This window comes from Nelusetta ayraudi, unplaced genomic scaffold (assembly GCF_046127955.1).
Source record: "Nelusetta ayraudi isolate G7.1 ecotype Tasmania unplaced genomic scaffold, CSIRO-AGI_Nayr_v1 ptg000048l, whole genome shotgun sequence".
Lineage (NCBI taxonomy): Eukaryota > Metazoa > Chordata > Actinopteri > Tetraodontiformes > Monacanthidae > Nelusetta > Nelusetta ayraudi.
Window position 1 is genome coordinate 9,787,501 of NW_027466098.1, and position 17,379 is coordinate 9,804,879.

At 47.6% G+C, this 17,379-nt stretch overlaps 1 protein-coding gene and 1 long non-coding RNA gene across 4 annotated transcripts in view; both read left to right on the forward strand.

The window, feature by feature from the left end:
* The window catches only part of sh2b2 (SH2B adaptor protein 2), a 22,286-nt gene extending 4,914 nt beyond the window's left edge, over positions 1–17,372 (forward strand). Inside the window, exons 2-10 of one of the 3 annotated variants that reach the window (XM_076036193.1) lie at positions 1,369–1,515; positions 4,412–5,400; positions 10,189–10,290; positions 10,421–10,512; positions 10,896–10,996; positions 11,237–11,398; positions 11,845–12,053; positions 12,760–12,934; positions 15,018–17,372. In XM_076036193.1, the coding sequence (XP_075892308.1) occupies positions 4,444–5,400; positions 10,189–10,290; positions 10,421–10,512; positions 10,896–10,996; positions 11,237–11,398; positions 11,845–12,053; positions 12,760–12,934; positions 15,018–15,379 (2,160 nt within the window). In that variant the 5' untranslated portion in view covers positions 1,369–1,515; positions 4,412–4,443 and the 3' untranslated portion in view covers positions 15,380–17,372. The remainder of the gene's footprint in view (positions 1–1,368; positions 1,516–4,411; positions 5,401–10,188; positions 10,291–10,420; positions 10,513–10,895; positions 10,997–11,236; positions 11,399–11,844; positions 12,054–12,759; positions 12,935–15,017) is intronic. The other 2 variants (XM_076036192.1, XM_076036194.1) reach the window with 2 other exon arrangements.
* LOC142895286 (uncharacterized) lies at positions 12,945–13,914 on the forward strand. Its single transcript, XR_012928198.1, has 2 exons — positions 12,945–13,630; positions 13,742–13,914. It is a non-coding gene; the product is annotated as an uncharacterized LOC142895286 (long non-coding RNA).
* Positions 17,373–17,379: the final 7 nt, after the last annotated feature.

The window sequence follows — 17,379 nt, forward strand, 5'->3', positions numbered from 1 at the left end:
CTGCCCGCGACGCCGCGGCGTTCGTCAGGCGTGTGTGTGTGTGTGTGTGTGTGTGTGTAGATCTTGGCTGGCGGCGTCGGGTCCTCGCCGTGCACGAACAGGCCCCCGTCGTGGCACAATGTGTTTCGCAGCCGGTCCCCCCACCGCCACCACCACCACCCACCCACCCACCCACACGCGCACGCTGATGTCTGTTTCCTCTGGTCCCCCCTGGTCAGTTTACTGTTACACACGGAGAGCATCTGATGGAGGTATCAGCCCCCCCGCCCCCTTGCTGCCTCCCCTGGGTGGGAAACCACCGAGCAGGAGGAAAAGAAGTAGCAACATCTCCAGATATCAGGAAGCGATTAGGGGACGGAGGATGGAGATGAACTGTGTGTTTTGTTTTGTTTTTTTAGATTCTTTATTCTTTATTTGGATTGCTGTGTTTGTCGCGGAGGAGGAGCTGAGGGGATGTGTGACCCTGCAGACCCCCTGCCCCCACCCTCCTCCTGCAGGGTGTCTCCCTCTCTTCGCGCTCCTCTTGTCTCCTCCACCTCCACACGAGTCGCTGATTGTTTTAGCAGCTGGCGGTGGGGGGGAGAGAGAAAGTGAAGTCTCTCGCGCCACTGGGTGAGAAAGCTCCCACCGTGTCCTTCGCTCTGACTGCACAACAATGTGGAAGTAATCATGCGTCAACGTCATTGTGAAAGTACATTGGTATAAAGGGTTTTTTCTTTTTTTTTTTAAACTTTCTTGTTTTCTGTAAACATTAGTTGTTTCTTACACACAGTTAGCAGCTCTCTGTTCAACGTCTTGATCCGAACAGCAGATCAAGTGCAGAGAGGCAGCGGAGAGCAAAAACAGGGGCGGACGGCTGCATGAATGAGTCGAGGTAATCAATAGCGCTCAGCATGTGGAAGTTAAACGTATTAATTCTTAAAGAGGAAACAAATTCCCGGCTTTGCTTATGTATTTATTTATTTATTAAGCTTTGACTGGCCCTGCCTCTGTCTCAGCGTCACTGGTGGCTGATGCAGTCCAGTGATTCCCAGCCCGGAGGTCCGGCTCTGCTCCCCGAGCTGCTGCGGATTATTTATGTGGCTGTTAAGAGCTGAAAAAAAACAAAAACATTCTCCAATCTTTACTGTTCATCCCAGATGGTCTTCTTTATTCTTATGAGATTGATAATCCAGCAGTTAAGAGAAACCAATTAGCCCTCTGCTTGCACCCTGCTGCAAAAAGCACGATCAGGACAAAAACAATGCAGCCATGAGAGTGAAACAAACCCCTTTAACTCACTGAATACATCCGGTTTATGACTTTCTGCCTAAAGCAATTATTCGTCCTTTCTTTCTTTCTTCCTTTCTTCCCCGTTTGTGCCGCAAGCACTGCAACAACGTCCTCCTCTCTATGATGAGCTGCCGGAAACCTTGGGGCTGTGAACTTCCTCCTGCTCCTCATGGCTTGAGTTTCATGCTGACTGGGTGTGAATGTGAGAGTGCTTGGGAGACGGTCAGTTCAGTATTCCGTAAAGTGAAGCATCCTCTTTTTCTTTCTTTTTTTTTTTGCAGAAGGACGGAAGTCGGGAAAAAAAAAAGCATCTCTCAGTGTACTGTTGTTTTCCTGCTGAGTAAGCAGAAAGTTTCCCCGGTCAGGTTTTACAGAGACCTGGATAGGTATTGACTTCCTGGACACACACACACACACACACACACACACACACACACACACACACACACACACACACACACACACACACACACACACATTTGATTGAGCACAGGGTAATTAAAAAAAACTAAACAGAAAACATTTAATCGTTTAATCAAAACGTTGTTGAGCAGTAAACACATTTGCCACATCCTCGATGGAATGAAGAGAAATCAGTTAGGTGATTCATTCAGGAATGAAACTGAAAATCGCTTCACTTTATTAATTTAATTAGGGAGATAAAAATGATCCTGAAAGTGGTTTGAGTCCATTTACAGCTGCCAATAAGGCGCAAACATGTTAATCACACTAAACTTCATCGTTTAGTTATAGTGAGTCGTTAATAAACTGACCCTTTTGACCCCACACACACACACACACACACACACACACACACTGACGTGCACGCGACATACACTATTTCAATCCTCAGGAACATCCAAACAGACAAAATAAAACCTTTTCCTGTTTGTGTTTGTATTGGTGATACATACACATGCACAATCTCCTCCTATGCAGTTCTATTTTTATCCATGAGAGCCTCCTGGCAGCACTGAGCTCAGCGCCTTGTACTCACTTACATCTCCCCTCATCATGTGCATGCTTCCAAATCTGCCAGGGAAGCAAGAACACAGATGGTTCCAAACTTGAACGCTCGAGTCGAGCTTTGATTTCCGGAGAACGTTTGTGAAAACTTCTGTCATAAAAAGAAAATATGCCACAACTAGAAAAAGTCCATTCAGAAAATAAAAGACTTCGGGGAGCTTCCGATGCTTGCAACGCTCGCATGATTTGGTCTCGGAGCGCAAGTTCACAGCGCAAACATCCGGGTTTACGCTGTGAGCGGCCAAGCCAAGAGAAGCTCAGAAGCTCTCAGAGTGAAGTCCGAGGCTGAGGAATGTCACCCAGCCTTCCGTCTGCGCGATCTCCCTGCAGCAATAATAATCCAAACTGTCGTCTGCTCACTGATGTGGCTCTGCGCGTTGATGATGCATTAGCCTGTCATGGGCCGGGTGCAGGGTGAGCCATGTTGTGAGGGGTGAAAGCAGGCTGGTGTTGTCACTACTGACACCAGGACTGTGACTTTGTCCCAGAGGCCCAGAAGAGTTTGATCAGTGATCATGCAATGGGGTTTGGATCAGTTTGTGCGGCAAACCCACACAAGCTGAGATGCGGAGGGGTGCGAGGATGGTTCGATGGAGGGGAACAGCAAATACGTTTAAAAAAAAAAAAAAAAAAAAGTGGGATGTTACACAATGGGCCGCTGTTGAACTGAGAGACGAGTGCTTGTCAGAAAACTTTGTGTTCTTTCACTTATTGTCACTTTGTGCCTGTTGACTTGTTTTTCCCCCCTTGATGTTCAATGTCATCCTGCAAAAACACTCTGAAACACAGCGGTTTGAGTTGCTTTACTGAAATTAAAGCTGCTCTAGGTAACTTGAGCTTGCTACGAGTTTGCTACGACAATAACGTTGTAGCAATAATAAATAAATAATAATAAAACTTTATTTGTACAGCGCTAAATCACAACCAAAGGCGTCTCAAAGCGCTTTATACAATCAGAGAGAACCAACCGGGCCCCCGGAGCAAGCAAGATGCGACAGTGACTGGGAAAAACCTCCCCTGTGGGAAGAAACCTAGGGCAGAACCAGACTCCAGAGGGCCATCATCTGCCATAATGAGAACTAGTTTGGACGGAGTAGATGGAGTCAAAGATTGATTGGGTGAGGAGAGTGATAGAAGCTCTGCTTGCACAGAGCAACGATCCCTGAGAGATCTCCCTCCACGGCAAACGTTCAACACTTTTAATACTTCGTCTGTCATCGAGGTTACTTATTGTGTTCCATTCCGTCATGTTACAATCTTATGTATTTGTAATAGCCTCTAAATAAACGTGTGACGTTGCCGTAAAGTGGTTCGTCCGGCGTGTCGGGTCGCACTTGAAAGTTACGCAGTGCAGTTACAGCCGGCACGCCCCCCCCCCCCCCCCCCCCCCTCGCTGCCGAGGCGGCACCATTGATCCTATTAAACGTTAACCTACCGCTTTACTGAGTTTGGAATCATAATTTTGTGGTCGAAAAGTTACCTAGAGCTGCTTTAAAGGAAACTGATATTGATTTCAAGGCCCAATGTTTTCAGGTGTCTATTGATATGAAATGTAATGAAAGCATATTGGTAAGATACTGTAGGTAAGGACACTGCTGGGCTTTTGTTTTCTTACAATAAGCTCTTGGAATGAACTCTTGCAAAGTTGCAGCCATATCTTGCTGCCATGTATTCACAGTAGCCGAGTGAGACCAAGATCAAGTGAAATACATAAGGCATCAGAGTGATTGACTGTCTGCCCAGTCTGTTGCAGTATGGTTTCTTCAGTCTTACATGCTGTGAACTTCCAGGAGCCGTGCGAGGAGCTCTTGTTTGCGCAGGTGGTTTTTAATTTTTTTTTTTTGTTTGAGAAAATTCCCAGTCCTCAACATTTCAGCCAACGCAACTGAAATAAGATAGTCGGGTGTTCCTGTTTCTGTGAACTCCTAAAGTTTGTCTTTTTTTTCTTTTTTTTTTTACCAATGAGGGAGGAGCAACGTTTTATTTCCAAGTGCGGGAAACCTTGTGTTCATGTTGAGATTGGAACACGAAAACTGATGAATGTCTCCTGCTGCCTCAGCAATAATCTCTGGCGCTCGTGCTGACGCTGTTCCTCTCCCTCCCTCTCCCGCAGCCTCTGGGTGGTGACTCGGCAATGGCCCAGTGATGAACGGAGCGGCGGTGCCCGGCAGCCCGGAGCTCTCCTCCTCGTGCCCGCTGCCCGACTGGCGAGAGTTCTGCGAGCTCCACGCCCGGGCCTCGGCCGCCGACTTCGCCGACAAGTTCCAGCGCTTCCTGTTGGAGAACCCGTGCTACGACTCGCCCGGCGCCGACGCCAGCTTCTCCCAACACTTTGCCCAACACTTCCTGGAGTGCTTCTCGGCCGTGCTGACCCAGGCCCGGGAAAACCGGGCGTGCTCGCCGGGCGAGGAGGGAGGCTTCGGGGCCGCACCCAAGTACGGCATCGTCCCCTTCCTGGGGATCCAGGGCTGCCCGCTGCCCTACGGCCACGACCTCTACCAGCGCCGCAAGGACGCAGGGGCCTCCAGCGAGTCCCTGGACAGCATGGACAGCAGCGGGGGAGGAGGTGGAGGGCTGGACGGGGGAGGGGCGGCCACCCCTTCCTCTTCATCCTCCTCCAGGGTCCTTCAGCCCGCCCACAAGGTGTCGGCTCTCGGCCAGTCGCGCAGCTCCGAGGACGTCTCGGTCAGCCACCCGAAGGCCCGCTTCAAGAAGGGCTTCTCCCTGAGGAACATGAGCCTGTGCGTGGTGGACGGGGTGAAGGAGATGTGGCACCGGAGGGCCTCCCCCGAACCCGACGGCCCCTCCGGAGCCAGGAGGCCCAACGGAGGAGCGGCAGGTGGAGTAGGTGGAGGAGGAGGAGCGGCGGACGCTCCGGGCGGGGAGAGGTGGTCCCAGAAGCTGCGGCTCCCCAGGGCCTCGCAGGGCCACAAGGCCGAGATGCTGGAGATCCAGAGGGAGGGGGCGCTGAGGTACATGGTGGCCGACGACACAAACTGCATGGGCGCCGCGCAGTGGCAGAAGTGCCGCCTGCTGCTGAGGAAGAGCAAGAGGGACGAGGGGAGCGAGAGGTTCCTGCTGGAGTTCTACGTGCCGCCCAAGGTAGTCGGTCGCACACGAGGGCGAACAGAGAGTGTTTTGTCGTCTTTAGCCGGGAAGGTCATTTGGCAAATCCATTCACAGATTAAAACAGTTACAGTGAATAATTCAAGAAGAAAGCAAGAAAAATCCCCCCAGAAATCAGCTTTTGTCTTTGGTGAAAGTCATAACAGGTGCAATGTATGGCAAAGCGCCTTGGCTCCAATTCGCTTCAAATACGCACATTTCAACCCATCACCACTTGACAAAATACTACTAATGCTACTACAGTACTACTGATAGTAGTCCTAATAATATGATGACAGCAGTTTTGTTGGGATTACTCCATAAAAGTAATCCAACTACTCATTACTGAGTACTCCTTTAAAAAGTAATCTAATTACTTCTTTAACTACTTTGTTTCATAAGTAATCAATTACTTATTACTAATCGCTTTAGTTAAAAAAAAAAAAAAGATACAGTAACAGTTGCTCAGTGCTTTGGAATGAACTTTATTAAAGTGCAAATTTTGCAATTGCAAATATTGCCTCTGTCCTCCACATAATTGAATGTTTGCTCTCTGAACACAAACTGAAAATAATCTGCAATGTCATTGTTTTTGGTTGTTTTTCTAAATTTCAGACATTTTGTGGATAATAAGACATTTTTTAGCTTGCAAAATATTTTGGAAAAGTAACGGGCTTGTTACTTGATGAAGTAATTATGATATTACCGGTTTTGCGACCGTAATCCCGTTACATTAGTGTAACAGTAGTCGATCACTCAGTAATAGATTACTTGCCAACACCGAATGACAGAAATATCAAAAGCGTTGATGCTGATGTCTGCTGAGGTCCAAGGAGAAACTTTTAATCTTGTCTCAAACTTTTCACTTCTATCCTAGGAAAGATCCCCCCCACCCCCCACCCCTCACCCCCTCAGGTACAGTGGGGAATGGAAGTAATTCCATCCAGCCACTCTTTGAAAAGCCCAAGTTCTCCCAGACGAGTCGATGAGAGTTGAAAATCGATCGGAAAATGTTTAGCGCGTAAATAATTCATGTAAAATAATCATTTGCCGCCGCCCCTTTTACCAAATCCCAGATATGAACCCGGCCCTTGCGACCCCGAGCTGCGCGTGTGTGAGGAGTCACACACACACAAACACTCTCACAGAAACACACACACATGTGCGTGCATGCATGCATAGTCCAATATGGGATTTCCAGATCACTGCTCCTGACCTTAAGAAGGCCAGAGGGGTAGCGGAGGGGGCGGGGGTTTGTGGCTGTGCAGCTGAGTGTGTGTAAATCTGCCACTGTCCTTTGATCACGGCTGGTGGGAACGTCGGGGTGAGGCAGCAGAGAGGGGTGAGGACAGGTGGGTGACAGGCGTGGCGGCGGCTGTGGACGGGAGGGGGAGCGAGAAGTGGCCGTCTGGAGACGACCACAGGCGGAGATGAAGCTGTTACATTGATTGACGAAGCAGGAGGTGGTGGTGGGGGAGTGGGAGCAAAGATAAGCTAAGACTGTGCAAAATATAAAAGTATTGATTGTTTTTCTCCGTTCTGGAACCCTTTTAAAACCGCTGAAACAAAAAACACCGACGTGTCACTGAGGCCCAGTTCAAGTCTCGCAAATCATGACCATGCACACTCATTAAAGGTTACGTGTGTAGTAATATTTGGAGATTTTGAAGAAGAAACAGTGACATCAAGAGGTTATATTTTAGATTGCAGCTGCACTCTCTCTCCCCCTCTTGGGTTTGCCAGTGAGCGACGGTGGCCTCCGCACACAAACCTGGATACCTCCTCTACCTTCTTCTGCGTTGGTTTATTTGAAGACGCGAGCAGTCACCCTAATTATGAAACGCGCTGTCAGGCAGCTAGATTGTCCACAACCAGCTTCCTTAAAAAAAAAAATGCGGTGCAATGGCAGCTAACTAGCTGTAGCAAGACCCTTGCTACATGTATTTTCTTATATATATGTATGAGAACCATTCTAAGGGTAGGAAAATCAAATTACCTTTATTGTGCTCCGATTATGCACTTTTATTATTATATTTATGGGCGGTATTATAAGTGTTTACCAATATAAAAATAATAAATCAAGCCAAATATTACATAATGGAAATGTTAGCTTGCTCTGTGTCCATCTTCCCCGTCAGTGCCATTAGTGTGCTGCTCCTACTGCAGCCAGCTGCCTGCATTACGACACAGCAGCTGGTCCAACAGTGGGAGGACAGTCTAGTTTTACAACGTCACGTCTCGAGTTCATACCTTCCCTTCTTCTTCTCCCCTGGACTGTTCCCTTCGGGGGTGGTCGCAGCCAATCACCTGTCTCCATCTCCTCCATGGTCATCCTATAGAACTCCCGTTTGGCAGTTCCTCCCTCAGCACCCATCTACTGATATGTTCACTATCTTCCCTCTGTACATGTCCAAACCACCTCAGTCTGGCCTCTCTGGCTCTATCTCCACATCTAACATGCTTGTTGTTTGAAGCCGTGCCACACTGTGTACACTGACACAGATCATTTCCATCAGTATTTATCCACCATTACTGTTGCCTGTACCCAGCTAATAGCATTTCATTCGAGATTACTTTTCATATTTCTCATTTTAACCAAATTTTGCAGCAAGCCTTTTTGGGGTAATGGATGTGGCCACCTGGCTGCTCTTGATATGACTCACAAAAACATCAGACCACCAGAGGTGCCAGAAGTATTCATATTCTGTACTTAAGTAAAAGTATGAAAGCTTGTTTAAAAAATAAAAAAAATACTCTGGTCAAAGTAAACATGCTGATTCATCTCCTTTACTCAAGTAAAAGTATAAAAATGCAGGTTCTGAAATGTACTTAAAAAGATAATTCATTATTTTTTTCAATGCATGAAACAATGCATTCGTTGTTGCATACATGCTCACATTTTTAACAACAATAACCAATATTATTTTCTACATATTTATTTTTCTCCTTAGGCTGAAAGCGTACTGAGCAGTGACCCCGAAGCAGAGCTACTCTAAAATACCCCCCACCCCCCACCCCCCCAAAACAACTGTCATCCACTTTTATATTCAACAACACAACAGCAGAGTTCAAATAGCTCCACTTTTAAGCAAAAGCATAGCTATAATAAATAATAAGTGAGTTACTTTGAACATAATTTGTATCTTTTAAAGATTTTTTTTTTTTTAACACAACAGTAACAAGTGTGTTTTTCCAATGTAAGAAGTAGTAAGTAGAGATATTTGTGTACAAATGTAGGGAGTAAAAGTAAAAAGTCATCAGAAAAAGAAATACTCAAATCAAATACAGACACCTGAAAAACCTACTTAAATACTGTAACAAAGTATTTGTACTTCGTCACTTCCCACCTTGAAGGCCGCACAAAGTACCGGTTGAGAACCCAGGAGCTACAGTAGCTGTCACCCCAGACAAAGATCCAACATCCCATCGAAGAGACTATTCTATAATTCAGACACAGAGCTCACGGGCGGGTCTGATTGTTTGACTGCGACCACAAACTCCCTCGCGCGAGCGGAGGAGGACGGGGACGCACACGTGGCTGCTTGCGCGTAAACACGTTGTCCGCAGAACACCGGGATTGTGTCGGGCCATCGTGCAGAGGTGGGGGAAGCGGGGTGGGACGGGGGCCAGGAAACGCCGAAATACAGGAAGCGGTCAAGTAGTTTAACACAGGAAGTGGGTTTTTTTTTTTTTCTTTTTTACATCTGATACACAGAGAGGAATGGTGGGTGTGGATGGCAGCCAGCTGCATGGGAAGATAAAGATGAGAAGAGCGTTGCTCCAGACAGATCGGCTGATAAGCCTCTGCCAGACCATCAGACAGCCTCCTCCTCCTCCTCCTCTTCGCTCTGCCTCGCTCACACACACACACACACACACACACACACACCCTCATTGGATCTGTTCAGATTATTGTCTGGATCAGCCTCTCCGCAGAGGGCAAACAGAGGCCAGGATGTTTTTTCCCTGTTCACCCACATGTCAACTCGTCCTGTTTTATGTTTTTGCTGCAGTCAGGAGCGACTTGTTCCCAATCTGAGCCGCTCTCAGTCACAGTCGCCACTCAAACGTGTTTATTTTCTTGGTAGTCTTTTTATATATATATATATACATATGTATATATATATATATATATATATATATATATATATATATATATATATATATATATACATATATATATATATATAATTTGTGGGGATTTTTTCATCTCGCCAAACGCACGACGGCAGCTCAAAACTCCCTGGGATTTTTTTTGTTGTTGCGATAATTAAGACCTCTCGCTGCCCTGCAATTACCCTGCGTGATGTGGGGTTTTCTGAGAAGTGGGAGAAGTTGGGCGTGTGACGTGCTAAAGACAGAACGTAAAAGCGGCACCCGGCCCACTGTAAAACCATAACTCGGAACTCTTATTTGTTGTCTGCGGTTAGAGCGTTAGCGCTCCACTCTGCAGAATGTGTCGAAGGATTCTCTTCAACTGCAGAGCTATTTTTTGCTTTTGGGTGAGAATGCAATGATAAGAGAACACCGGCCAATAAGTGGTTCCTCAAGTTGTTACATTTTCAGCAACCTTCCGACACTTTTATAGCCTGCAGGAAATCAAAAAGCTCGGTTCTCTGCTTGATCAGAAGTTAAAATAGGGAAGGAGTATCAACTACGCTCCGACCCTCAGCAGACTGCAGCTTTTCAGTGCTTGTGCAATGTGCTTTCATAAAGCGCGTAAGAAAATATACAGTCGACAGTTCAGTAATGGTGACCTTCACGCTGTGCTTTCTTGCATGTCAGTCCTCGAAGCCCAAAGTGAGCATCCCTCTGTCGGCCATCGTGGAGGTGAGGACCACCATGCCGCTGGAGATGCCCGACAAAGACAACACCTTCGTTCTGAAGGTACCGCAACCACGCCGCCACACCTGCTTTGATTGAGTCAAACGACGCTTGCAGGGACACGCCGGCAGTGTGTGTGTGTGTGAGCGGAGCTCGGCGTGTGTGTGATCTCAGTGTTTGGCTGCCTCCGCAGGTGGAAAACGGGGGAGAGTACATCCTGGAAACCATTGACTCGCTGCAGAAAAACTCCTGGGTCGCCGACATCCAGGACTGCATAGACCCCGGGTAAACCACCAGATAAATATTTGCCGTTTGCCTGAAGAGAAGTCGGGGGGGGGGCGCAGGGGGGAGGAGGGCTGACACACACGCTCATTAATCATGGATTCAGCAGTGCTTTTGACAGGCCGCCTTTTTTTTTTTTTTGGGGGGGCACAAACACGGTCGGACCCGCTGCCGCTGACATTCCTCCGTACGCTCTCCCCGCACGTAAACAGAAACATTATTTGTGTCCGCGTGTGTTTGTCGGATGTGCACGCGTGCAGGAGTTTGTGTTAGCGCCAGGATGTTTGTGCGCGCGTGTATATACGTTCCTGCGGCTCCTCCTGTCCTGACCTCCCCCTCTCCGGCCCCCCCGCCCCCACCTCACTGCCGCCCCGCTCGCCTTGCAGGGACAGCGGCGACGACATCGAGCTGGCGTCGTGTCCGCACGGCCAGGCCTCCAGGGACTGCTCCATGGTGGCCTCCTGCAGCTGCGAGCTGCTGTCCGAGGGTGAGCAAAGAAAGACAAACAAAAAAAAACAACAACTTGTTTCGCTGTTAACGCTGCAACCGCTACCCCTAATTTACACCAAAAGCAGCTGTGGCGAGTTTGCGACACAACGCGCCGTGTGGGTAAAGAACGCTGCTGTTTATTTTTTCACGTTGCCGCAGAAGCTTTTTTGGTGTAAACTGGGGGTTAAACGTTGTCACGCCGACTTGTTGAAATGCTCCCGTCCAATGTGTCCCCCAGGTGTGTACCGCGCTCCGGAGAGGTCGTGCCAGCCGGCGGCGGAGCATTACGGCGCCCCCTCTGTCCGCTGCAGGGAACCCCCCTTCACCCAGCACCCATCGCACATGCCTTTAGAGCGCTTCCTCCAGTCCCCAGAGGCCCAGGGCGCCAACTCCCCTGCAGGTGGCGTCACAACTCAAAGGCCTCCTCTTGGGCACACTGTGTGTTTTCTAACAATTTGTGTCTCCAGGCTACCAGTGAGCGTTAAAAGTACATCTTTTCCTGCTCTCACACTCTGAAAATCCTGCCTTTGTGACATCACAAAGGGCACAGATGCCTCTTTCAGTTTGGCCACAACAACCCCAGGCTCACTCAGTCCCCTGCTAGCTTTCTGTCCACTTCCCATCATGTGGAGGGCACGACAAAGCAAGGAAGGAAGCTGAAAGCAGAGCGTTTTTTTGCTGGAGGTTGTAAACAAAGGGCTAAATATGCATTTTTTTTCCCTAAGTATTCATTTTGTGACTTTTTTTTGCTGACGCCAGGATAAAAACAAGCTCTGAATGTAGGTATGAGGCGGGACTTTATAAAAGGAAAAATATACAAACTTGTGCGGTTTTGGCTCCTCCCAGGTGGCAGCGAAGGGATGAAAGAGTCGGAGGGCGACGCCGACGCCAGCCTGGCAGGTTACCCATGGTTCCATGGCACGCTGTCCCGAGTACGTGCGGCTCAGTTGGTTCTTGCGGGAGGGGTCCGGAGCCACGGCCTCTTTGTCATTCGCCAAAGCGAGACGAGACCCGGCGAATACGTGCTGACCTTCAACTTTCAGGGCAAAGCCAAGGTGAGACTTCTGGGCAGTGTTTTTGTTTTTCTTCACTGAAAAAAAATTTCGAGTCTATTAAGTGTCCCCTATCTCACCACTTTCTCTTCCTGCATGTCTGTTTATCATTGATGTCACTTTGTTAAAACGTGAGAATCACATTGATTGGCTGAACACTGCAGCTCTCCTGCTGACTCTGAAGCCACTGAGCTCCAAATAAGATGTATTTAAAAAAGGACTAAATAGAACTGTAAAGATGTGGGAATAAGCGGACAGAGAGTGGGCGGAGCTATTTCAACTTCTCACGCTGAGAACTTCTGAGGCAGTAATAGCGTCCCGACTTGATAGTTTTATCTGTTTCGATTCTGAGCGAGCCGAAAAGGGACGGATACCTGGAACTCGAGGGTCGTCAGGGTTGTTCCCGGGAACATTTCAGGAAGCAGCCGCTTCGGGAAGCTATTCAGTTCCTGGAAAAAGCTGCAGTAGTGTCGATGTTTTGTGAGCTCTTATGCAACGTGATCCCTGCACATCACATCCTGGCAGCCAGCAGTGTCAGCTGCTGCCACTTCCTCCGCCGTCGGCCTTGGCGTTCCGTCACTTTGCTCCCGCCGTGAGACCGCTCACGCAAAGGTTTTCACCCTGATATTCGTCCTGTCCCCGTTTCCCCGTCTTTCTCCTCCGTTGTGTTCCTCATTCGCACCTTTCCGTTCTCCTCTCCACCTCGCAGCATCTGCGCCTGTCGGTGAACGAGAACGGGCAGTGCCACGTCCACCACTTGTGGTTCCACACCGTGTCCGACATGCTCAGACACTTCCACGCGCACCCCATACCCCTGGAGTCTGGAGGCTCCGCCGACATCACACTACGCTCCTATGTCCAAGTGCAACGAGGCTCCAGCGCAGGTATGAAACCCTGACTGTGGCTGTTGGGAGGAGAAGAGCGTTTGTCTCTCCAAGTTCACTGCCTGGCAGCTGTCGTTCTCAAAGTCGATCAAGGACGGCGTGATGGCTGAGTTGCATTTGTACTTTATGGCATCCACGGGCTGATAGAATGTTAAATATCCTTGTACTTCACACAGAGTATCTTGTCCCCGATGCTTAATGTGCTGTGCTGCTTTTTAAAACAAACAAAGAGCAAGAAAAGTTTGTTTGTGTCGCACCATTTGTACACAAGGCAACACAACAACAAGTTTTTTTTGCCGATCACGTCAAAGCGATAAACAAATTTAACACCCCTGCTGTAAAAATAGAAAGACATGCTGCTCACTCACACAGTGATGGCAAAGAGGTAAATCAAAGTTTCACTGAATCGCCGTAGGGGCTGCGTGCCTTCTCGTGTCAAGGTGGCATTTAAAAAAGAAATCTGATCCCTATCGGATTTAGAGCCACCTGTGAAATTGGCCCAAATTTGATTAGGTAAAATGCAATTTATTTATTTATCTTTTTTCAATGTCTGTGCCCACTACTGGCATTGATTGGTCGGCTCAGAGCCACTTTGCAGGTGGGAATCAGCTTCAGGGCCACTTGGGCTCAATACGCCTCACACACTGGCAGAGACGCGCTGCTGTGTCACTGGACTAACGAAGCCCGATTCTTCCAGTGAGTTTTCCAGCAATGTGCCTCTGCCTGTGCGGGCGAAGCTAAAAGTCATTAAAACCTGCCCCCCCACACCCCCACTACTTTCCTCCCCCTGCGCGTCAACAACACCAGTCCTGCCCTCTGCTCTCCTGGCATGGGATGAATGCCCTCCTGTGACGCCGGAGTGAGGGGGCGATTATACCGCTGAAGTTTTTGCATGCAGGCCGAGGCTCGGGGCTCCGGCCCACCCTGTCCGTCACAAAGAGGCCCTCTGTTACCCCTCCCACCCACCCACCCACCCACCCTCCCAAATGCACACACAACCGTGCTCCCTGCTCCGTAACGCACACTCACTACAGAGCGAGGGTCGGATTCGGGGTGTAAAAGGCCTCACTGATACGCCGTTCAGACGTGTCTTTGGCACCAGTGTTGTCGGTGTTATTGCCCACGGAGAGAAAGCACAATGACGGAGGCCCATCCAGCCTGTGTTTACACGCTGCCTCATGAATGAGGCTTTTCGGCCGGCAGCGCGGCACCGACGGGGGAGCGGCGAACGCAGCACAGCCCCCCCCCCCCAAGCGCCACTCTTTGTGTTCCGTTTATTGATGTACTCTGCGTTTATCGCATTCACATTTTTTCAACATCAGCCACAGACAGAGGTGTCAAAAGTATTCACATTCTGTACTGAAGTAAAAGTATGGATACTATGGATAAAAAATACTCACGGGAAAGTAAAAGTACTGATTTAACTCCTTTGCTCAATCAAAAGTTCTGAAATGTACTTAAAAAGTGAAAATGTTGTTTTTTTTCTTTTTTGCCATGAATGAAACAATAAATTCGTTGAATTTTGCAAAAATGAAAAAGTTGTGACTGAATAATCTGGACTGAACTGACAGCTTTGGTACTCTCAGTACTACAGCTTTTTTTTTTCTTTTTCAACTGCAGCACAATCAAACTGTAATCAGGAATAGTTATGACCAGTGCGCAATTATTGGATGTTTGTACTTTTAATACCAACAACCAATATTATTTTCTACATATTTATCACTAAATGCTGACCCCAAAACTGAGCTACTGTAAAATAGTCTCCCTCTAAAATACAATCCAGTTTTGTATTAAACCACATAACAGCAACGTTTAAATATCTCTCCTTCAAACAACAACTATAATGTATTAGATGAATTACTTTGAACAGAAATTGCACTTTTAAACACAAGAGTGTGATGTATTTTTTTCCCCTCCAGTGTTAAAATGAGAATTTACTGATAATTGTGTACACACATATGGAGTAAAAGTGAAAAGTTGTTAAGAATATGTATCTGTATGTATGTATGTATATGTATGTATGAAAAATCTACTAAAGTACACTAACAAAGTGTACTTTGTTTCTTCCCACTTTCGGCCACAGATGCGGCTGTGCCTCCGGTCGGCCCCCCACCCAGGGACACAGGCTGCCGGGCGGACGCAACACTGCCGGCTCTCCACCCGCCGGGGGTCCCAACCGCAGCGGGCTCCCCTCCCGATGCCGCTCTCTCCTCCAGCACCTCCTCCTCTCCCACCGCCCTCCCCTCCCTGTCCCGCAGCGACCCAGGTCCCTCAGTGGGGGGTGCGGGAGGAGCAGGAGGAGCAGGAGGAGGAGGAGGGTTACAGAGCCGGAGCAACAGCTCCGAGCGCCTGCTGGAGGCGGCCAGCGGTGCGTCCGAGGACTACCACGACCCCGACGGGACTCGTAGGGCGAGAGCAGTGGAGAACCAGTACTCCTTCTACTAAATGAGTGCCTGGCCACGTCTTTATCAGGACTGTGTGTGGTGTGGAAAGTTGGAGATGAATTTTGGGAAATGCTATGACGATGATGATGATGATGATGATGATGATGATGACGATGACGACGACAAACACTTTTTGTTCATTTATCTATCTTTTTCTTACGTTTTCCAGTTTTGTCGGAAGGTGAGGTGAGCTCTGCTAGCCTTCACATCCCTCCGCGGCTCCGTTGTCGTCATTGTCGAAGCCGAGTGAAGGGCCCGCAAGCGCGAGCGGAGATGTTGCTGGAAGTGAAACAAACATATGAAATGCGGAAGTTAAAGGGTCTCAGTGCCAACAGCTGCGTTGGGACTTGAAGCGGATATCTCACATTATCACACAGGTTTCACATTATTGAGTTGAACGGATGGGATTTGTGTAACGAGTAAGTCTTAGGAAACTGAAATTTAGAGCAAACATCTCAGCGTCAGCCTGTACAGATATCATCGTCCGCCGCCAGACTGGGTTGTATCTCAGACCTTTCCCAGTGATCGCTGTCCCACAGTTGTGTTTCTGAAAAAAAAAAAAAAAAAAAAATACAGTTCTCAAGGTCCCTCCAACTGGTGCTGGTTCTGTATCCAAGTTTGACCTATCAGTATCTTGTAGATTAGAATTACTGTTAATGTAGGGGGTTCACTTGAAGGTACTGCCTTCGAGATGTAACACCCACTCCAGCCTTTATCAGAGGGAACTTGGAACATGTTTTTTCTTTCTTCTTTAGGAAAAAGTGCCAGTATATGATGCTGTTTGTGTGGCCTATTGGAGGACGCTGGCGGTGCAGGTGATCAGATGGAGGGTACTAGATGGCCATGCTTGAAGAGAGAGACATAATACCGCTGTTCTCATTTTCATGCAGTTCTAGCTGAAGCTTTTTAGATCAAAATATCAAAGGAAAGGCTGAATCTATTCAATACATATCATGCTACTGTTTTTGAATTAAGATAAAATTCAAGACGTTTGTCATATCTGTTAGATTAGTGTGTATAAAGCATAGGATAACAGTACACAATGGTAACTAAGCATTTAGATTCCAAACCTTCTAAACCCCCAGGAAAACTCAGGGAAGTTAATGTGGATTGCTATTTAAAGGGGCAATTCATGAAACTTAATAGGCGAGCATGCAAGTCACTTCTCACCAGTACTTTTGCCCGCCAGTGCACATTACATACCCAAATGGTAAAAGGGGAAGCTAACTAAAAAATAAATAAATAAATAAAAGCACTGAAATGCTCCTCATCCTTTTCAGAGTCACACCAAGGCATGGAACAGTGAGAATAATTTCTTCTTGACAAAGTGATTTGTGTGAAATGAGTAAAATTCCGCAGCATTGATTCAGGCCAGCTGGCTAGCCTCGGTTTTCTGTATTTGCGCTAAGCTAAGTTCGCTGCTAACCGTAGCTTTGCCTTCATCTCACCCACATCAGTGCACTCGCGTGGCCTTTGAGGCACGTTTAACGCCCCGCACCTTCCCGAGAACTCACAAACAACAGTCACAAAAGCAGACTTCTCTTAGACATCTCTGAAACACATGCAACAACAACAAGGTTCAGCTGCAATTCACTTTGATTCCGTGTCTGTCTTTCAAGGATGGTCATTTAGCTTTCACTTTCAACAGAGGGGCGAACATAGCAGGTTATGTGCCAATTTCAAACCTATTTTTGAAACATATTTATTCCTCCGTCATTGTAAATTACATGTTTGGTTTTTTTCATATTGAGTCTTATTTATGTACCCCTAATTGATTATTTGACAAAACACTTTCGGTGGAACTCGTCTTGATTGTTTTTGAGACCCCATCTCATATTGTTCACATCCTCTCCTTTTCATTTTTTCTTATTACTTCTTAAAGATAAATCTTATGTTGTCTGACTGAGTTTTGAAGAGTCTGTGCAATTTTGTACAAAGTGAGGTACTTGACATACTACTTTATATTTCTGTGAATAAAACGTGAAGAAACAATGGCACGCT